Source organism: Onychomys torridus, chromosome 1 (genome assembly GCF_903995425.1).
Source record: "Onychomys torridus chromosome 1, mOncTor1.1, whole genome shotgun sequence".
Lineage (NCBI taxonomy): Eukaryota > Metazoa > Chordata > Mammalia > Rodentia > Cricetidae > Onychomys > Onychomys torridus.
The window spans coordinates 11,063,695-11,086,055 of record NC_050443.1 but is presented as its reverse complement, the minus strand read 5'-3'; the positions used below and the strand labels follow the sequence as shown (position 1 = coordinate 11,086,055).

The following is a 22,361-nucleotide window of genomic DNA, read 5'->3' as shown; positions in this document are numbered from 1 at the left end:
GGAACTGGGAGCCGTGAGAGGCCTCTAGGCAAAAGAGGAACAGGTTATACTAACAAAATCCCTCTGACTGTGTGAGACGGATAAATGCAAGGGACAAAAGGCAGGACCTGAGGGGAGCTGGCAGCTGCCTTGGTCCAAGTGGGAGATGCTGGATGGGGCAGGGGGCAAGAGCAGGAGATGGAGACTGTAGAGAAGTAAGCACGGTTCTGAATAGAGGCACAGAGGCAGAAGTGCTGTGTGCAGTTCTTCCTGGTGGCACTTGCCTGTAATCCAGAGGCGGAGGCAAGAGGATCATGGATTGGAAAGCAGCCTTGGCTACACAGTGAGACCTTGTCTCAAAAACCCAAGGGGAAGCCGGGCGGTGGTGGCACACACCTGTAATCCCAGCACTCGGGAGGCTGAGGCAGGCAGATCACTGTGAGTTCGAGGCCAGCCTGGTCTACAGAGCTAGTCCAGGACAGGCTCCAAAGCTACAGAGAAATCCTGTCTCGAAAAAAACAAACAAACAAACAAACAAAAAACCCAAGGGGAGGTGTTGGGGAGCCTGCTCAGTGGTTAAGAGTACTTGTTCTCATAGAGAGCAAGTTTGGTTTCCAGCAGTCACTCTGAAGGACTTACCACCACCTGTAACTGCAGCTCCAGGACATCGGAAGCCCTCTTCAGGCCTCTGCAGGCTGGACACTCATTGGCACATACCCCTGTATAGAGACACACACACACACACACACACACACACACACACACACACACACAATTTTAAAGATCTTTAGAGGGCTGGAGAGTTGGCTCAGCGGTTAAGAACACTGGCTGCTCTTCCAGATGTACCTGGTTCAATCCCCAGCACCCACATGGCAGCTCCCAATCATTTATAATTCCAGTTCTGAAGGCTCTCTGATGCCCTCTTCTGGCTTCTGAGGGCACTCGCTCTTCCTGGTGGTGCACAGACATATGAAGGCAACACACACACACACACACACACACACACACGCACGCACGCACGCACGCACGCACGCACGCACGCATGCACGCGACCACACATGCTAAAATTAAGGGGAAAAATCCTTTAAGAAAATCAAGGGAGAGCCAGGATAGTGGTGTGTGTGTTTAATCCCAGCACTCTGGGAGGCAGAGTCAGATCTCTGTGAGTTCAAGGCCAGACTGGTCTATATAGTTCTATATAGAATAGACAGCCAAGACTATGTAGAGAGACTCTGTCCCAAAATACCACAAAAAACAAGAGTTCTGCGGGTCAGTAGTGAGGAACGCCTTTAATCCCAACACTCAGCTGGTCTACAGAGCGAGATCCAGGACAGGCACCAAAACTACACCAAGAAACCCTGTCTCAAAAAACAAAAACAACAACAAAGGGTGAGGTGTAGGTGTGGTGTGTAGATCCCAGCAGAGGAAGGGGGATCCCTCTGTCTTTGAGACCTGCCTAGTCTATATGGCAAATTCCAGGCCACCCATAGCAACACAGTGGACCCTGGATGAAAACAATAACCAAAACCAAGAGTCAGGAAAGTGTGAGAAGACAGGAAGGGAGCCTAGTCCCGCCCTTCACCACCCTCACCTGTCTGTCTGTCTGTCCTGCAGAAATCATCGACGAATACATTAAGGAGAAAGGCTTTGGCCTGGACGGGGTGCAGCTGGGCGAGATGCCTCGCCTGGTGCCCCGCGGGCAGGCCCCACTGAGCAGCGTCACCTTGGGCCCAGCTACACCAGTACCTTCCTGGAGCTGCACCCTGGGCCGGCTGGTGTCACCCGGCCCGGGCCCACAGCCGCACCTGGTCATCACAGAGCAGCCAAAGCAGCGCGGGATGCGCTTCCGCTATGAATGCGAGGGTCGCTCTGCCGGCAGCATCCTTGGGGAGAGCAGCACGGAGGCCAGCAAGACGCTGCCCGCCATCGAGGTGCGTGCGGTTCTGCTACTGCCCTTGTTGTTGTGCCTGGGAATGGGATCGCCGCGCTTCCACTCCCTAACCTCACAACAGCCTGGGGTGGCGGCTCGCGCTTACACAGCCCGACACTTCGGGAAATCGGGGCTGGACGATAATCAGACCAGCCTGGATTATAGAGTGTGGCCTTTTAAAACAGCAAGAGCAGCGACGGGTTATATGGTATGGCGTGGTTGAGTGAGGCTGTTCCAATGACGAACTAGTATCTGTGGTCCCAAAGACAAGCCATCAAAGTTACCGTCAACATCCCATCCTCCGCTAGAGGGCAGCACTCACTCAAACGCCTGTGTGAAGCGTATGTCACTAGGCCTTTGCAATTCAGCACTGCTTTCAGAGACTCTGCCGCCAGCTGGGCCCAGACACTGATCAGAGCAAAGTGTTGTGTAAGAACCAGTTTTTTTATTTTTATTTCATTTGCCTTTTTTTTTTTTAAAGTACTCTCTCTCTCTCTCTCTCTTTTTTTTTTTTTTTTTTTTTTAAGATTTATTTATTATGTATACAGTGCTCTGTTTGCATGGATCCCTGCAGGCCAGAAGAGGGCACCAGATCTCATTACAGATGGTTGTGAGCCACCATGTGGTTGCTGGGAATTGAACTCGGGACCTCTGGAAGAGCAAGCAGTGCTCTTAACCTCAGAGCCATCTCTCCAGCCCCTTTGTTGGATTTTTTTCAGTGATGGAGATTGAATCTAGGTTTTGTACTTGTTAGGCAGGGGCTCTACCACTGAGCCACACCCCAGCCCCTCACTGGGGGATTCTAGGCAGGGGCTCTACCACTGAGCCATGGTCCCAGCCTTCATTTTTTCCTTTTTATTCTGAGTCACATCTTCTCTTGTTGCCCAGGTTGGCACTCACCTTTTTATCCTTCCTCAGCTCCTGAGTAGCTGAAATTACAGGCCTATACTGCCAGGCCTGTTTTTCATTATGGTTACTTGTTTTTTGAATTAGAGTTATGTTTCTCAGGCTGACCCCAAACTCTGAGACTCAAGAAGAGATCCTCCTGCCTCAGCCTCCGAAATTAGGTGGAGCTATAGGTGGATGCCATCCTGTTCAGCTAACTTGTTTCTCTGTCTCTTGTCACTGTCTTTCTGTCTCTCTCTAAATGAGCTATGTTTGTTCAGCTCTTAGGAGTACATCTGCTGTGCATAGTGGTGCACGCCTTTCATCCCAGCACTTGGGAAGCAGAGGCAAGGGTATCTCTATGAATTTGAGGCTAGCCTGGTCTACATAGTGAGACTCTGTCTAAAAAAAAAAAAAAAAAAAATTACATCTTTATGTGCTGGATGCAGTGGTGCAGAGCTCCTAGCACTGGGGGGATAGAGGCATGAGGATCAAGGGTTCAAGTTCACTCTTCAACTATGTAAGTGAGCTCAAGGCTATCCTGGGCTACATGAGGCTTATCTCAAAATCCAAGGAAGAACAGGACATGGTGGCTCATACCTGTCACGTAGTACATGGGAGGCTGAGCCAGAAGAATTGGGAGTTCAAGGCCAGCCTGGCTACATAGCAAATGAAAGGAAATCCTGGGCTACCTGAGCACTTGTGACCCTGTCTCAAAAACTGTATGTTAAAAAAAAAATCCAACAAAGAAAGAGAGGGGGAGACGAGGAGGGGCCAGAGGAGGGAGGTGAGATGGACGGCACATTGCAAGGCTCCCTGGCCACTGCTGACATGTTCAAGCTTTACAGAGGAGAACAGTCCTTTTGTTGTGTTGTGTTTGTTTTTTTCTTTTGTTTTGTTTTGTTTTGTTTTTCGAGACAGGGTCTCTGTGTAGCTTTGGAGCCTGTCCTGGACTAGCTCTGTAGCCCAGCCTGGCCTCAAACTCACAGAGATCCACCTGCCTCTGCCTCCCGAGTGCTGGGATTACAGGCATGCGCCACCACCACCTGGCTTTTTTTTTTTTAAGCTGAGGATCTAACCCAGGGCCTAGTGCTCTACCACTGAGCTAAATCTCCAAAGAGCCTCCCCCTTTTTTTTAAAAGATTTATTTATTTATTATGTATACAGAAGAGGGCACCAGATCTCATTACACATGGTTGTGAGCTACCATGTGGTTGCTGGGAATTGAACTCAGGCCCTCCGGAAGAGTAGTTGGTGCTTTTAACCTCTGAGCCATCTCTCCAGTCCCAACCCCTTGTTTTGTTTTGTTTTCTTTTAGATAGTGTTTCTCTGTGTAGACCCAGCTACCCTGGAACTCGCTCTGTAGACCAGGTTGACCTTGCACTCACAGAGATCTGCCTGTTTCTGCCTCCTGAGTGCTGGAAATAAAGGCATGTGCCACCACCGCCTGGCTGTTTGTTGTTTTATTAATGGTGTAGGCGGTAGGATCCAGGCTGGGATTAATGGCAGAGCAGAGCAGGAGAGAGATCTCTACCAGGGCCTTCCCCTGGTTTATCTAGGGAGAAGAGGTGAGGGTAGCTACAAGGGAGCCCCAGGGAGCTCTGATGGGGACAGGGGTCCAGCCAACACCCAATAAGCCCATGTCTTCCTACAGCTTCGAGACTGTGGCGGGCTGCGGGAGGTGGAGGTGACGGCGTGCCTTGTATGGAAGGACTGGCCACACCGGGTACACCCACACAGCCTCGTGGGCAAAGACTGCACCGATGGTGTCTGCAGGGTGCGCCTGCGGCCTCACATCAGCCCCAGGCACAGGTACCAGACCCTGACTCCAATCCCTGACCTTTGACTCCAGCTTTTCCCCGCTGCTCAAAGATCCCAAAGGTGGCCCTTGCCACCTGGGAAAGTCTAGGGCGTAGGCCTTTGGGCTGGGCCTTCATTGCTCATCTTGGCTGGATGGGAAAGTGAGGTGTGGAGGCGGCAGTGTACCACTTGGGTCTGAAAACCTGCCACACCCGTTCTCCGTTCCAGTTTTGCTTTCTGTTTTGCCTTTTGAGACAGGGTCTTGCCATGTAGTGAAAACTAACCTGGAACTCAGATCCTCTTGTCTCGGTCTCCACAGGCAGGTACCAGCAGGCCCAGCTCTTAGGGTTCTATTTATCTCCGTTCTGTGGAGGAGACAGGGTCAGAGAGGGAACTGAACACAGATGCTCACTTAATATTAGAGCTGCCACTGGACTCCAGCCTGGTCTAACTGTGTTGCCCACAGCAGAGGATGGCTTGTGGCAGTCAGTTCTCTCCTTGTACTGTGTGGGTTCTGAGGACTGAACCAAGGTAGTTAGCCTGGCTGGCAAAGAGCCACTAATCAACTCTAGTTTTTGGTTTTTTTGAGACAAGGTCTCATGTAGGCCAGGCTAGCCTTAAATTCACTATTGTAGCTGAGGATGACCTTTTTTTTTTTTCACATTCTCACTATGTGAGCCTGGCTGGCCTGAACCTTGTTACCTGGGAAAGAGATCCTCCTGCCTTTGTCTCCCCAGGGCTGGGACTTAAGAGTGTACCACCACACCTGATCACCATGACCTATTTTTTTTTTTTTTTTCGGTTTTTCAAGACAGGGTTTCTCTGTCTAGTCCTGGCTGTCCTGAAACTTGCTTTGTAGATCAGGCTGGCCTTTTTTTTTTTTTTTCCCCAGAGCTGAGGACCGAACCCAGGGCCTTGCACGCTTGCTAGGCAAGCACTCTACCACTGAGCTAAATCCCCAACCCCCAGGCTGGCCTTGAACTCAGAGTGCTGACATTAAAGCCATGCACCACCACCACCTGGACATTTTATTTTTACCTTGAACTTTTGATCCTTCTGCCTCCACCTCCTGAGAGCTAAAAGCACCACTTAGCCATTTATTGAGTTTTTCACTTAATTATTTTGGAGGCCTGACTTTTTCTACGTACCACAGGCTAGCCTCACATTCTGGTTCCCTTGCTCCAGCTTCTCAGGTGTAGAGAACCAGGTTTACTTTGTGCTCTCTTGGATATAAAGGAGCCTGGCTGGCATTTTTACATGGTAAAAATAAGGCAGGTTCTTGTTCTCGCCCTGACTCCTGGTGGCCTCTGAGAGATTCAAACCCGAGGCCTTTCCCGATGCTCCTCCGAGCCCGGTGCCTGCAGCATCCAGAGGGGGCTGCCCTCACAGTCTCTCCTCCTGTCTCCTGCTCAGCTTTAACAACCTGGGCATCCAGTGTGTTCGGAAGAAGGAAATTGAAGCTGCCATTGAGCGGAAGATCCAGCTGGGAATTGACCCCTACAATGGTCAGTGCCCCCTCCCTCCCCCCTCCCTCCCCTCCCCCATTGGTTGCTTTTCTTCTTTTCTCTTTTTTCCTTATTTATTTATTTGGTTTTCCGAGACAGGGATTCCCTGTGTAGCTTTGTGCCTTTCCTGGAACTCACTCTGTAGCCCAGGCTGGCCTCGAACTCACAGAGAACCACCTGCCTCTGCCTCCCGAGTGCTGGGATTAAAGGCGTGCACCCCCCCCCCCCCCCCCCCCCGCTTCTTTCTTAACAAAATAAAAATTAAAGGATATTACAGGTATTTATTTTATTTTGTGTGTATGTGTGTGGGTTTGTGTGGTACGGACATGCTGTGGAGGTCGAAGCATGCCCCATAGGAGTCAGCTCCCTCCCTCCACCATGTGGGTTCCGGCCAATGAAATCGGGTTCTCCAGCTTTGCAGCAAGTGCGTTTACCTACTGAGCCCTCTCACTGACCCCTTTATTTGATTTCATTTTGGTTTTCAAGACAAGGTCTCAATGTAGACCAGGCTGTCCTTGAACTTACCATATAGCTGAGGATGGCCTTGAACACTGGATCTTCTTGCCTCCACCTCCCCAGTGCTGGGATGACAAGTGTGCATCCCTTGGCCCCCTTCCCCTCCACCACCCCGCCTCCAGCAGCTCAGCTGACTCCAGCCTCCCTTTGTCCTCTCCCAGCTGGCTCCCTGAAGAACCATCAGGAGGTAGACATGAATGTAGTCAGGATCTGCTTCCAGGCCTCCTACCGTGACCAGCAGGGACAGTTGCGCCGCCTGGACCCTGTTCTCTCTGAACCTGTCTACGATAAGAGTGAGTCAAGGCTGCTGTGTTCCTTGGGATTAACTCCTCACGGGGCTCAGAAAGCACCCAACAGTGGCATGGATGAGCAGGGCATCATTGAGGTTTTCTATTTGTTTTTGCTACATTTACACAGTGGTTTGATGTTTGCAGTCTCAGGGGAGCTGGGTCTGTACTTCTTCCATTCATTCTCGCTTTTCCCCTGCTGGGCACACGGTGAGTGCCATAGCTCCAGACATCGCGTTTGCATTCAAAGCCTGGGATGGGCAGTGTCATCCTGCGCGCTTGTACAGTTTGCTCCTTGTTTCTGCACTTATTTCTCTTTTCTTTTTGTACTTTTTATTGATTAAGTTTGTTCCTTGACAATTCAGTACATTATGTTTCCTCACTGCCCCTCACCCTCATCTTCTCTCCCTCCCACAGGCCCTTCTACATTCATACCTTTGTGTTTTGTTTTGTAACCCACTGATTGTAATCAGGATCCCTGTAGGACCACAGCCTGAGAACTATGCACTTAGGCCTGGTGGGTTCACGGTTCACTCTTGGGTACACAAATAGCAACAAGATGATGGTCTCTCCCCCAGAATCCATCAGTAGCCAATAGTTCATTTTGAGACAGCCTACAGCTGGTCTCAACTGTCTATGTAGCTGGAGATGGCCTTGAACTCCTGATCTCCTGAGTACTGAGATGACCAGTATGAACTACTGTAACCCATTTATTGGGACTAGGGATCAAACCCAGGGTTTTGTGCGTGTTAGGGAAGTACTTGAGCCACACCCCCAAGCCCTGTGTTTATTATTTAAGACATGATCCCACTGTGTAACTGAGCAAATCAGCAGTCCTCCTGCCTCCACCTCCTGAGTGTGGAATTGCAAGCATACACTACCATGCCTGACATTATACAGTGTTTGCTCAGAGCCTCTGCACACACTCTCTTTGCTGGGAGCTTGGTCATTTGCTCCTCTGAGCATTCAGCAGTGGCCGCAGGGAGGTGATGCTCTGACTGACCAGGTCTAGGCCATGGGGTTAGTGCTGACCTAAGGGATGGCTCAGCACTCTCCACTCCCCGTGGCCGAGGTGGAGTGGCTCCTTAGTTCTCATCGCTGTTAATTAGAGAAGAGCAATGGCCACTGCTCAGGCTAAACAAGGGCGCACGACAGGACACAGGTCAGGTGGCAAGTAGGCCTGGTGACACGGGTAATCCCAGCCACGGGAGGCTCAGGCAGGAGGATGGGAAGTGAGTTCAAGGCCAGCTTGGGCAAATGATCAAGATTAATCAAGGTGATCAAAAAATGAGAGCTCAGAGCCTGACTCACTGGTAGTGCCCCTACCTAGAATCCCCCAGTGAGGGGCTGGGGTGAGGCTCAGTGGTAGAGCCCCTGCCTAGAATCCTCCAGTGAGGGGCTGGGGGTGTGGCTCAGTGGTGGAGCCCCTGCCTAGAATCCCCCAGTGAGGGGCTGGGGGTGTGGCTCAGTGGTGGAGCCCCTGCCTAGAATCCCCCAGTGAGGGGCTGGGGTGTGACTCAGTGGTAGAGCCCCTGTCTAGAATCCCCCAGTGAGGGGCTGGGGTGTGACTCAGTGGTAGAGCCCCTGTCTAGAATCCCCCAGTGAGGGGCTGGGGGTGTTGTACAGTGATAGAATTCTTATCTAACAAGATCCTGGGTTCCATCATTTCCACTGGGGGGAAACAGTAAAACAAAAGCAGTATTTCAGGTTTTGAATCCTCATCTGGGGACCTTGTGTCACCCTGGACATGCCAAGTCTTCCTGAGTGTGAGGGTCTCCATTTTGGATGGACACTAAGCAGATTTCAGAGTGGAGTTCTGGCCATTGTACACTGGACGTTGGACCTTCCCGCCTGAGCATCCTGTGTCCTACCTGGATGGGTGTCTTCCCTCTGCTGTCTCTCACCTGACGTCAGCAAGCACCGTGGTGTGGTGACTGAACTGTCATTGTTCCTTTGCAGAGTCCACTAACACATCAGAGCTGCGGATTTGCCGGATCAACAAGGAGAGCGGGCCGTGCACAGGTGGTGAGGAGCTGTACTTGCTGTGTGACAAGGTGCAAAAAGGTGAGGGGTCCACAGACTTTGTACGGTCTGGAGGCAGAGGTGGGTGCTGGTGGACCAGGGCAGCACTCTGGAGGGAGTCAGAGCCCTGCTACAGAGTCAGGCAGATGTAGGCAGGGCCTTTGTTTGCTAGCTCGTCTCTGCCAGGTATGGCAGCCTGTGAGCTGACCAGGGGCATGCAGTGCTCTTTCGGGATGCTGCCACACTAGAAATTCAACTGCACAGATGCTTTAAGAGGGACTGGGGGGCTGGGCGGTGGTCATGCACACCTTTGATCCCAGCACTTTGGAGGCAGAGGCAGGCAGATCTCGGTGAGTTTGAGGCCAGCCTGGTCTACAAAGGGAGTTCCATCCAGAACAGCCAGCCAGCACTGTTACATAGAGAAACCCTGTCTTTAAAAACCAAAGAAAAAAAAAGGGGGGGGGGTGGAAGCTAAGCAGAAGAGCACCTGCCTAGAATCCCCCAGTGAGGGGCTGGGGTGTGGCTCAGTGGTGGAGCCCCTGCCTAGAATCCCCCAGTGAGGGGCTGGGGTGTGGCTCAGTGGTAGAGCCCCTGCCTAGAATCCCCCAGTGAGGGGCTGGGGTGGGGTTCAGTGGTAGAGCCCCTGCCTAGAATCCCCCAGTGAGGGGCTGGGGTGTGACTCAGTGGTAGAGCCCCTGCCTAGAATCCCTCAGTGAGGGCCTGGGTTGTGGCTCAGTGGTAGAGCCCCTGCCTAGGATCCCTCAGTGAGGGGCTGGGGTGTGACTCAGTGGTGGAGCCCCTGCCTAGAATCCCCCAGTGAGGGCCTGGGTTGTGGCTCAGTGGTAGAGCCCCTGCCTAGGATCCCTCAGTGAGGAGCTCATACTAGCTTATCTCGTATGCATGAGGCCCTGAATTTCATACCAGGACTATAATGTATAATTAAACCAGTCTGATGGCACATGTTTGTAATCCCAGCACACTGGAAGGTTGAAGCAAGAAGGTTTCAAGCCAGCCTTATCTACACAGTGAGACGCTGTCTCAAAAATCATTCAAGTCATCAACAAAAGAAGGAAAATGTGAATGATACTACTGTACAAATTGTTTTTATAACAAAAACCTGGAGCCAGATGTTGGGGTAAATGCTGAAAGATCAGAGGAAGCAAGCCATGGCCACTTCTCGCCAACTCCTCAGCTGATCCCATCTCCACAAGTCCTTAGATGGAATGCTCCTGAGTCCTCAGCTGAAGGGGCTTGAGTTCCTGTCTCCTCACGCCTTATATGCCTTTCTCTGCCCGGCTGTATCAGTTCCTGTCTCAACCTTCCTAGTGCTGGGATTAAAGGTGTGCATGCTTCCCAAGCAAAGGCGTGAGATCTCAAATACTGGGATTAAAGGTGTGTGCCACCACTGCCTGGCTCTGTTTCTCTCCTAGATTGGATCAATCTCATGTAGCCCAGTGTGGCCTTGAACTCACAGAGACCCAGACAGATCTCTACCTCTGCCTCCAAGTGCTAGGATTAAAGGCGTGTGCCATCACTGCCTGACCTCTGTGGCTAACTCTGTGGCTCTGTCCTCTGATCTTCAGGCAAATTTTATTTGGTACACAATATATCACCATGTGATACAGAGGTGTCCGTGAGAGAAAGGGAGGGGACTCTTGCCTTGTCCCCAGTGGAACAGTCTTGAGGAGAGGGTGGTTTCTCATTTGTTTTTCTTTTCAAGCCAGTTGAGGAAAGGACATTTAAAAACAAGCAAATGACAGGGCAGGACATTTTCCCACCTTGTTTGCTTTCTCTCCACCTGTTACGACGACGATGATCATAAAGCAAGAGGTTTCCTGGGAATTGTCCAGGTTTTTGTTTCACATTTTTATTATTGTTGCTATTATTATTTTTTTTTTTCTGAGACAGGGTTTCTCTGTGTAGTTTTGGTGGCTGTCCTGGATCTCACTCTGTTCACCAGGCTGGCCTGAGCTCAGAGATTGCCTGGCTCTGCCTCCCGAGTGCTGGGATTAAAGGCGCGTGCTGCCACCACCACCTGGCGCTATTATTTCTTTTATGTGTGTGGGTATTTTGTTTGCATGTATGTCTGTGTGCCAGGTGCGTGCAGTGCTTGAGGGTGTTAGATCCCCTGCAACTGGAGTAATAGATGGTTGTGTGCTGGGAAGAGAACCCTAGTCTTCTGGAAAAGCAGCCAGTGCTCTTAATTGCTGAGCCATCTCTTCAGACCCTTGTGTTTGGTTTATTAGGAATGTTTGGAATCATAGGATGTGATCTACCACTGAGCCACACCCCCAGCCCCTCACTGGGGGATTCTAGGCAGGGGCTCTACCACTGAGCCACACCCCAGCCCCTCACTGGGGGATTCTAGGTAGAAGCTCTACCACTGAGCCACACCCCAGCCCCTCACTGGGGGATTCTAGGCAGGGGCTCTACCACTGAACCACACCCCAGCCCCTCACTGGGGGATTCTAGGTAGAAGCTCTACCACTGAGCCACACCCCAGCCCCTCACTGGGGGATTCTAGGCAGGGGCTCTACCACTGAGCCACACCCCAGCCCCTCACTGGGGGATTCTAGGCAGAAGCTCTATCACTGACCACACCTCCAGACCTCCCTGGTGGATTTTATACAAGCTCCGCCCCACTGAACTATATCCCTAGTTCTTTTACACCACATTTGGAGGTAGAGCCACACTTGGTTATCTAGGCATACCTTGAATTCACAATCCTCCTGCCTCAGTATCCTAAGTGCTGAGGTTGTAGGTCCTTGTCATCAAACCTGTGTTAGTTTCTTTTGTGGAGGGACCCTGGGTAGTTGGGTTTGTTGTTTGTTTGTTTGTTTTGGACAGGGGCTCACTGTGTTCCCCTGGCAGACCAGAATCTCACTGTGTAGACCAGGCTACCTTCACACTACCGAGGTTCTCTCCTCTGCCTCCTGAGTGTTGGCTTTAAAAGGGTGCCTCCCTGGGTAATTTTATTATTTGAAATACTAATTTGATTGGGGAGAGACTGAGTGAGTAGGGGCCCAGTAGCCCATTCCAATCCTGTGGCTTAGCAGTGTCCTTACCCTGACCTACCTCCACCAGAGGACATATCCGTGGTGTTCAGCACGGCTTCCTGGGAAGGCAGAGCTGACTTCTCTCAAGCTGATGTGCACCGGCAGATTGCCATTGTGTTCAAGACACCACCCTATGAGGACCTGGAGATCGCAGAGCCTGTGACTGTCAATGTCTTCCTACAGAGGCTCACGGACGGGGTGTGCAGTGAGCCACTGCCCTTCACGTACCTGCCTCGGGATCACGGTAACCGCTCCACCCACAGCTACCCCTAACTCTGGAGATCAGGTCTTTGGCCTTGCTTGAGGAAGTATATCTGGGGAAGAATTAGAAGCAGAAAGCGGGCTGGAGAGATGGCTCAGAGGTTAAGAGCACTGGCTGCTCTTCCAGACATCCTGAGTTCAATTCCCAGCAACCACAACCATCTGTAATAAGATCTGGCGCAGATCTGGCACCCTCTGCATGTATGCCTGTTGGCAGAACACTGCATATGTAATGATACTAAAAAATAGTTAAAAAAAAAAACAAAAACACAAGAAGCAGAAAGCAGGGCTGGGGGCAGTAGCTCAGTTAAGTAAAGTGCATGCCTTGCGGGCATGAGACCTGAGTTCAATTCCCAGCATCCTGGTAGAGAGCCAGGCAGGTTCCTAGCACTGGAAAGATGGAGTTGAGTCAGCTGGGTTCCTGAGACGTCTAACCAGCAAGACCCAGGCTGGTCAGCAACCGCAGGCCACTAGGAAGCTGCATCTCAAAACAGAAGAGCAAAATAAAACAAAAGATGACAGATGAGGAATGGTAACCAAGGCAGGCTCTGGCCTCCACACACGTGCATAGACAGCCTCCACACACGTGCATAGACAGCCTCCACACACGTGCATAGACAGCCTCCACACACGTGCATAGACAGCCTCCACACACGTGCATAGACAGCCTCCACACACGTGCATAGACAGCCTCCACACACGTGCATAGACAGCCTCCACACACGTGCATAGACAGCCTCCACACACGTGCATAGACAGCGTCCACACACGTGCATAGACAGCGTCCACACACGTGCATAGTCAGCGTCCACACACGTGCATAGTCAGCGTCCACACACGTGCATAGACAGCCTCCACACACGTGCATAGACAGCCTCCACACACGTGCATAGACAGCCTCCACACACGTGCATAGACAGCCTCCACACACGTGCATAGACAGCCTCCACACACGTGCATAGACAGCGTCCACACACGTGCATAGACAGCGTCCACACACGTGTATAGTCAGCGTCCACACACGTGCATAGTCAGCGTCCACACACGTGCATAGACAGCCTCCACACACGTGCATAGACAGCGTCCACACACGTGTATAGTCAGTGTCCACACACGTGCATAGTCAGCGTCCACACACGTGCATAGACAGCCTCCACACACGTGCATAGACAGCCTCCACACACGTGCATAGTCAGCGTCCACACATGTGCATAGACAGCCTCCACACGTGCATAGACAGCCTCCACATGTGCATAGACAGCCTCCACACATGTGCATAGACAGCGTCCACACACGTGCATAGACAGTGTCCACACAGAGAAGGTGGGAGCAGCTGGACTGCACAGGTCCTGACCGGGAGAGGGGGGGAGGCGGCTGGGGCACACGCCTGGAATTCCAGCACTTGGGAGGCAGAGCCTGGCGGATCTCTGTGAGTTCGAGGCCAGCCTGGGCTACAGAGCGAGACCCAAGACAGGCACCAAAACTACAGAGAAACACTATCTCAAAAAACAAAACAAGGGGCTGGAGAGATGGCTCGGAGGTTAAGAGCACTGACTGCTCTTCCAGAGGTCCTGAGTTCAATTCCCAGCACCCACATGGTGGCTCACAACCACCTGTAATGAGATCTGGTGCCCTCTTCTGGCCTGCAGGGATATATGCAGACAGAACACTGTATCCATAATAAATCTTTAAAACAAAACAAAAACAAAAAACAAAACAAAAAAGGTCCTGAGATAGGATCTGCAGAGAACTGTACTGAGCTTTTATCCTAATTAGGTTTATAGAAATATGCTTGCTTAAGTTGGTGAAGACCAAGCCCTTCTCCTTTTAATGACCTCTATGAATGTCATAGTGACCTCTGTGACCGTCATGTGACCTCAATGTCTGTCACAGTGACTTCTGTGACCATCATATGACCTCAGTGTCTGTCACAGTGACCTCTGTGACCATCATGTGACCTCTGTGACCGTCATGTGACCTCAGTGTCTGTCACAGAGACCCCTGCAGTTAACTGCTGTGTGATGCTCTGATGCTTCTGCTCTCTCCTTAACAGACAGCTATGGTGTGGATAAGAAGAGGAAGCGGGGACTCCCTGACGTCCTTGGGGAGCTGAGTAGCTCTGGTGTGCCCCTCCACCCCTTCCCACCCCTACCCCCAGGTTCTTGGGAGGGGACAAGTGGCCTGCTTTGGGAGGGTGGGTTGGGAGGGTAAGGAACCCTTGTCTTCACCTTCCCTCAGACCCACACGGAATTGAAAGCAAACGACGGAAAAAGAAGCCAGTGTTCTTGGACCACTTCCTGCCGGGCCACAGCTCAGGTGAGTGCAGCATCTGCGGCTTTCTTCCCCATGTGGGCCAATAGGAAGCCCCGCCCTGTTTTCCTGATTTCCTTTTTTCCCTTTTTTTGGTTTTTCGAGACAGGGTTTCTCTGTGTAGTTTTGCGCCTTTTCCTGGAACTCACTCTGTAGCCCAGGCTGGCCTCGAACTCACAGAGATCCTCCTGCCTCTGCCTCCCCAGTGCTGGGATTAAAGGCCTGTGCCACCACCGCCCTGCTTTTTTTTTTTTTTTTTTCTTTTCATGATTTAAAAAGAATATTTTGTCTTGTATGTATGTATGCATGGGCGTTTTGCTTGTACATATGTCCACGCACCATATGCATACCTGGTGCTTGTAGAGGCCAGAAGAGGGTGTCAGATCCTCTTGAACTGTAGTTACTGATGGTTGTGAGCTGCCGTGTGGATGCTGGAAAGAGAACCTGGGTCCTCAGCAAGAGTGCTCTTAACCGCTGGGCCATCCCTTCAGCCTTATTTTGATTTCTTCACCTCCTCTGAACGCTGTTCCAAGGTCAGCAGCTGACCACACATCTAGCTACATGGAGTAAAAAGAGTAAGAGGTCTAGGAACCGGGCAGTGGCACTCAGGACACCGAGTTAGGGGAATACTAATAGTCAAAGGCCAACGTAGTCTACATAAAGTTCCAAGACAGAGAGACTCTGTGTCAAACATTACTTCTCATGGAAGAGTAATTAGAAGGCTTTAGAGACAGAACAGATACTGTGATCTCTGCAGGGAATACATTTGCTGTGTGACTTTTTACAAGTTGCTCCACCTCTCTGAGCCTCAGGGATCCTTAGAAAAAAATCTTTTAAAATTACCTTTTAAATTTATTTTATTAATTTCTGTGATTATGTGTGTATGAGTGCATGTGTGTCACAGCACATGTATGGAGGCAGGCTAGATATGGTATTGCACACCTTTAGTCCCAGTACCTGGGAGGCAGAAGCAGGTACATCTTTATGAGTTCAAGGCCAGCTTGGGTCTAAACAGCAAGTCCCAGGCTAGCCAGGACTACATAATGAGACCCTATCTCAAAACCAACCAACCAACCAACCAACCAACCAACCAACAAACCAACAAAAACAAAAAACAAAACATAAAACCCCAACTTTGTAGATAGAGTCAGTCCTTTCCATCTTTACAGAGGGTTCCATGGATTGAACTCAGGTCATCAGGGATCTGTAGCAAGTATTTTCACCTGCTGAGTGATTGCACCAGACCTGGAAAGATCTTCACAGATCTGGGCTTGTGCATTGCCTTTTACTCTGGGCTGGGCTGTAGCTAACTAGGCAGCTAGCTGGTCATGTGGCATGCCAGAACCCTGCATTTCTCCCCAGTCCACACAATTCAGATGCAACGGCACATGCTTGGGATCTCACCAGCCCAGTTTTTTTTTTTGTTTGTTTGATGAGACAGGGTCTCATTCTGCAGCCCTGGCTGGCCTGGACTTTCCTATGTAGATCAGCTTGGCTTTAAACTCAGACATCCTTCTGCCTCTGCCTCTTGAGCACTCAGATTAAAGGTGGGTACCACTACATTTGGCCCTAATTTTGTCCTTATTTTGAGTCAGCGTATCTGTCTAGCCCAGGCTAGTTTGGAACATATGGAACCCTGTCTCAGCCTCCCAAATGCTGGGATTACAGGTATGAGATACCAGGGCCAACTCAGTTATTTCATTTTATTTTATTTATCTATTTTTAAGGTCTGTCACCCAGGCTAGTAGTAGAGGAGTGACCTCGAACTTCTGATCCTTCTTCCTCTACCTCCCAAGTGCTTAGGTTATTGGCATGTACTATCACTCTGGGTTTATGTGGTCCTGGGGATTGAACTCAGGGCTTCATGAATGCTAGGCAAGCACTCTCACAACTGAGCTACAGTCCCCAGATCTAAATCAGTTTCTTTTTTTTCTTTTTAGCTGAGGATCGAACCCAGGGCCTTGCGCTTACTAGGCAAGCGCTCTACCACTGAGCTAAATCCCCAACCCTTTTTTTTTTTAAATGTTTAATGATTGATTTATTTTTATTTTATTTTATGTGCATTGGTGTTTTGCCTGCATTTTTTTTTTTTTTTTTGAGAGAGTACTAGGTCCCCTGGAACTGGGTACAAATAGACAGTTGTGAGCTGCCATGTGGGTGCTGGGAATTGAATTCTGGTCCTCTAGAAGATCAGCCAGTACCCTTAACCACTGAGCCATCTCTCCAGCCCCCTAAGTCAGTTCCTTTTTTTTTTTTTTTTTCCTTCGAGACACGGTTTCTCTGTGTAGCTTTGGAGCCTATGCTGGATCTCACTCTGTAGCCCAGGCTGGCCTCGAACTCACAGAGATCCTCCTGGCTCTGGATTTCGAGGCATGCGCCACACCGTCCGGCAGTCAGTTCCTTCTTACGGACATTCGGTGACAGGCCTCTGGGCTGTGCTCATGCTTACTCCTCAGTTTGCACACCATTGCTGTCCCCTGCTTGGCACAGGTTTAAAGCCGGAGGCTCAGAGAGGCGCTGGGGGTGGGGGTGGTGGTGCGGGGAGGGCTGGACACTGAGGACATCTGTATGGAAGAGCAGTGGTGAGTGAGTCTGACAGCAGCAGACAGAAGGATGGCATCCAGCTCATCTCCAGGTCTGAGCCTTTTCCCAGCACAGCCACCGCCTGGCCTATCGGACCACACAACTGTATCCATGTGCACTCATGTGCACACACTTACACACAAAGAAGAAAAGGGTGAGATCCGGGCAGTGGTGGCATATGCCTTTAATCCCAGCACTCAGGAGGCAGAGCCAGAAGGATCTCTGAGTGTGAGGCCAACCTGGGCTACAGAGTGAGTTCCAGGGCAGCCAGGGCTACACAGAGAGACCCTGTCTGGAAAAACAAACAAACAAACAAAAACAAAAAAAGAAAATGATAAAACAAAGGAATGTCTCCCCACTACCTCAGCTTGCTTCAGGACACCCAAGTCGCAGCCAGCTGCTAGTCCCTCAGAGGCTGTCGCCAGAGCCAGCCAACCCTAGGGTTTGCTGTACCATGGCCCTGTCTGGTTTTCATGCAGCTGGTACCCAACCTGTTGCACAGCGACTTTTTCCCTAGCAACCACCAATCCTAGCCATCTCCATCAGCTGCCCTCAGGTTTCCCAAGTCTCACGGCCCCGCCCTCATTCATGCCGGCAAAGTCACCCAAGTGATGATTAGAAACCCGCCTCTAAAAAAGCAGCCTAGGAATTCTGGGTATATGGACTTTCTGTTTTTTTTAAGCAGTCTTATGCAGCCCGCGCTGATAATAAACTCACAGAGATCCGTTGGCTCCTGCTGGGATTAAAGGTGTGGGCCACCAGTCCAGGCCTTGCTAAAGCAGTTCACTTTTAGCTGTATCACACCAAGCTTCAGAGTGACAGGCTGGAGCCTTGTCTCTCTCACAAAGACAGTGGGGCGGGAACTGCCCCAGGAATGGTCTGCTGGCTATGTGTGCGGCAGAGCCCTCGCCCCTTTTAATGTGAGGTTTCCATCTCCTGGCCAAAGGTAGCTGCTGCAGCTCTTGCTAGCAACTCCACACGCTCCAGTTAGCAGAACATTAGTGAGTTCTCCTTAACTTCTGCTGCTGTGAGAATATCCAAGACCAAATTGCAACACCTAACGGGAGGAGAAGGCAAGCATTTAATTGAGCTTTAGGTCACCGTTCATCACTGAGGGAAGTCGAGGCAGGAACTTGAAGCAGAAGCCATGGAGGAACACGGATTGCTGGCTTGCTCACTGGCAGACCCATGCTTGGCTAGCATTTTTATTCAGCCCAAGACGACCTGCCCAGGGAATGTTGCTGCTCACGGTGGGCTGGGCCATTCTGTGTCAGTTAACAATTGAGACAATTCCCTGTAGTTATGCCCCTAGGCCAATCTGATCTGGGCAATCCCTCAATTAGAATTCTCTTCCCAGCCCAGTGGTGGTGGCAGCACACGCCTTTAATCCCAGCACTCGGGAGGCAGAGGCAGGCGGATCTCTGTGAGTTTGAGACCAGCCTGGGCTACAGAGTGAGTTCCAGGAAAGGAGCAAAGCTACACAGAGAAACCTTGTCTTGAAAAAACAAAACAAAACAAAACAAAAACACAAAACAAAAAACTAACAAACAACAACCACAAAATCCCAGTATTCCCTTCTAGGTGACTCTAGGCTGTGTCAGATTGACAGTTAAAGCTAACTAGGACATATGACAGCAAGGAGGGCAGGCATGGTGACTCACACCTGCAACCCAGCACATGGGAGGCTGAGGTCGGACTCTAGTGTGGTGAATTCTACAGTGGCTGCAAGGGAGTCTCTGTCTCTCCCTCTCTGTCTGTCTGTCTCCCTCCGTACCCACTCCACCACAGCTATGTCCTCAACCCTGCTTGTTTTGGGAGCCTGGCTCCTGCTCTGGTTCTGCGAGTGGATAGCCTGTGACTGGCTGTTACTTCACTCACTGCCTTTAATAATTTGCTTTTTGGGGGCTGGAGAGGTGGCTCAGAGGTTAAGAGCACCGACTGCTCTGCCAGAGGTCCTGAGTTCAATTCCCAGCAACCACATGGTGGCTCACAACCATCTGTAATGAGACCTGGTGCCCTCTTCTGGCCTGCAGGCAAACATGTAGGCAGAACACTGTATACATAATAAATAATCTTTAAAAGTACATATATTAAAAATAATAATTTGCTTATTAAAGAAGAATGATGGACTGGGGGGTATAGCTCTATTGTGAGAGGGAACTTAGTGTACAAGGCCTTGGGTTTGATCCCCAACACCATGTAAAAATTCAGATGTTGTAGCACTTGGCAGATGGAGGCAAGAGAATCCAGAGTCCAGAGATATCTTTGGCTGTTTAGCACATCTAAGGTTAGCCTGGTCTATAAGAGACCATGTCTTACTTTTTTTTTTAATGATATTTTTTTTTAAAAGATTTATTTATTGTGTATACAGTGTTCTGTCTGCATCTATCCCTGCAGGCCAGAAGAGGGCGCCAGATCTCATTACAGATGGTTGTGAGCCACCATGTGGTTGCTGGGAATTGAACTCAGGACCTCTGGAAGAGCAGCCAGTGCTCTTCACCTCTGAGCCATCTCTCCAGCCCGTCTTATTTTTAAAGATTTTTTTAAACATTTATTTATTTATTTTGCATGTATGTGGAGATCAGAGAACAACTTAGAGGAGTCAGTTTTCTTCTTGACTGAACTTGCATCAGTCGTCAGGGGTGGCAGGAAGCACCTTTAACCAGTGAGGGGTCTGCGTGGCCTGAGACCTTGCCTTTACTTTTACTTATTTGCATGTACGTGTATGCAGATCAGTGTGAGGGTGGGCATGGACATGCAGTTGCCCACAGAGGCCAGAGGGGGTGTCAGATCCTCAGGAGCTGGAATTACAGGTGGATTTGAGCTGCTGAAAGTGGGGACTGGAACCCAACCTTCTTCCTTTGCAAGAGCAGCAAGTGTTCTTAACCACAGAGCCATCCCTTCACCATGGCCTCCTTAAAGACAGGGTCTTGTGGAACTCACATGTATAAATTATAAACAAAGGCAAACACTCACACACATTAAAAAAGTATGGTCTAGTGAGATGGCTCAGTGGATAAAGACAATAGTGGCTGCCATGCAATCTTGGATCTGAGTTCTGTCTCCATATAGAAGTAGCAGGAATGAAATGACTCCACAGGTGAACTCTGACCTTCCATGCACAATGGCAGCGGGTATGCCCACTCACATACAGCATGTACACACACACACACACACACACACACACACACACACACACACACACATTGGAATGGGGTGGTGGTATTTCCTTCTTACTTAGGTTAAGGTTAAGGGCCTAAGATAGAATACATTTGCTGGGCAGTGGTGGTGCACCCTTTAATCCCAGCACTCAGGATGCAGAGGCAGGCGGCCTGGTCTGCAATGCGAGTTGCAGGCCAGCCAGGGCTACACAGAGAAAACAAAACAAAACAATATATTTAGTACCATGGGGTCCAGGTTAGTTACTGCATGGCTAGAGGTGGGTCCTAAATCCAGCCATCCTTCTCTCTTCACTAGGCCTGTTCCTCCCGCCGTCAGCTCTGCAGCCGACAGACACTGATTTCTTCCCCAGTGCCATATCCCTTCCTGGCTTGGAGCCTCCTGGCGGCCCTGACCTCCTGGACGATGGCTTTGCCTATGACCCTTCTGCCCCTACACTCTTCACCATGTTGGACCTGCTTCCCCCAGCACCACCTCTTGCCAGCGCTGTGGTGGGTGGTGGGGGTGCAGGGGCTACAGTTGTGGAGTCTCCCGGCCCAGATCCCCTGACGCTGGACTCGTATGCAGCCCCAGGTCCTGGGGATGTTGGCACCGCCAGCCTTGTGGGCAGCAACATGTTCCCCAACCAATACCGAGAGGCAGCTTTTGGGGGTGGCCTCCTGTCCCCAGGGCCTGAAGCCACGTAGCCTCTGAGGTGCCAGAGGAGGTACTGGGTGAGGAGTGTGGTGCAGCACCCCATTCCCTGAGGCCAACCTTCATCAGTCTTCCAGCTTCCTCATCCTGAATCAGACATCTGCATTGCTTGCAAGAAGCTGGGGTGAGCTCCAGCTCTCCTTGAGCCCATTTTACAGATGAAAACACTGAGTCTGAAGAGGAAAAAGGGATCCTGTAGGTGGGCCCCTTCTCAGGACAGATTCTGAGAGATTGTACATAGGGGAGGAGGGAGCAGATCCCCAACCCTCTTCCCTGATCCTGAAGGTGGGGGTAAATTGTTTGTGCAGTTTTCCCAATAAAAATTAGGTTTTTTTTTTGAGCCTTAGGGGTCGCTTCTCTTCTTTGCCTGGGGAACACTAGGTCAGTTTGGAATGGAGCAGTTGTGGCTGAGGGGCTGGTGAGATGATTCAGTAGTTAAGAGCTATTGCTGTTCTTGCAGAGGCCCCAGGATCAATCCCAGCACCCACATGGCAGCTCAGAATGTGTGCTGGCTATTCTTAGTTATCAGCTTGGCTACATCTGAAACTAAAACCCCAAAGTGGAGGACACATATGTGAGGGATTTTTGCTTAATTTGAAGTAATCCAGACCTAATCCGGGCCATGCTTCCTGCTAGAAGCCTACATAAGATCATGGAAGAAGGAAGCTTTTGCTCTTTGCCTGCTTGCTCTCTCCTTGCTAGCAAGTCCATTTTTCACAGGCTTTAGAGCCTACTTCTTTGGGATTCTTGTGTATACTGAAGACCAGCTGAGACATTCAGCGTTGTGGACTGAGCAACTACTGGATGTTTAGAGTTCCTGCTCATAGCCAGTCATTGTTGGATTAGCTGGACCACAGCCTGTAAGTCATTCTAATAAATCTCCTTTCTATACACGTAAAGATTCATTCTCTAAATTCTATTACTCTAGAGAACCCTAATACACAGCCCATTTGACACCCTCTTCTAGCTTCCAAGGGCATTTACATACACGCATACCCTTTTTTTTCTTTTTGGTTTTTCGAGATGGGGTTTCTCTATGTAACAACACTAGCTGTCCTGGAACTCACTCTGTAGACCAGGTTGGCTGCAAACTCACAGAGATCCACCTGCCTCTGCCTCCAGAGTGCTGGGATTAAAGGTGCGTGCCCGGCTAATAAATCTTCTTTAAAAGACTTTTAATTTATGTGTTTCATGTGCATGGGTGTTTTCTCCGCATGTATGCACACCAGCAGATGGCAGTGGATCCCACGAGACCACAGTTATAGACTCCTATTGTGAGCCGCCATGCAGGTGCGGGGAAAGTAAGGTCAGGACCTCTGGAAGGGCAGCCAGTGTTTCAGCCGCTTAGCCACCT

The 22,361-nt window shown here is 50.4% G+C and overlaps 1 protein-coding gene across 2 annotated transcripts in view; it reads left to right on the top strand.

Moving 5' to 3' along the window:
• The window catches only part of Relb (RELB proto-oncogene, NF-kB subunit), a 28,747-nt gene extending 7,281 nt beyond the window's left edge, over nt 1-21,466 (top strand). The window contains exons 3-11 of one of the 2 annotated variants that reach the window (XM_036182933.1): nt 1,594-1,910; nt 4,449-4,606; nt 6,008-6,099; nt 6,777-6,908; nt 8,862-8,966; nt 12,009-12,224; nt 14,295-14,363; nt 14,480-14,557; nt 20,612-21,466. In XM_036182933.1, coding sequence (XP_036038826.1) covers nt 1,594-1,910; nt 4,449-4,606; nt 6,008-6,099; nt 6,777-6,908; nt 8,862-8,966; nt 12,009-12,224; nt 14,295-14,363; nt 14,480-14,557; nt 20,612-21,000 — 1,556 coding nt within the window. In that variant the 3' untranslated portion in view covers nt 21,001-21,466. The remainder of the gene's footprint in view (nt 1-1,593; nt 1,911-4,448; nt 4,607-6,007; nt 6,100-6,776; nt 6,909-8,861; nt 8,967-12,008; nt 12,225-14,294; nt 14,364-14,479; nt 14,558-20,611) is intronic. The other variant, XM_036182925.1, reaches the window with a different exon arrangement.
• The last annotated feature ends 895 nt before the right edge of the window (nt 21,467-22,361 follow it).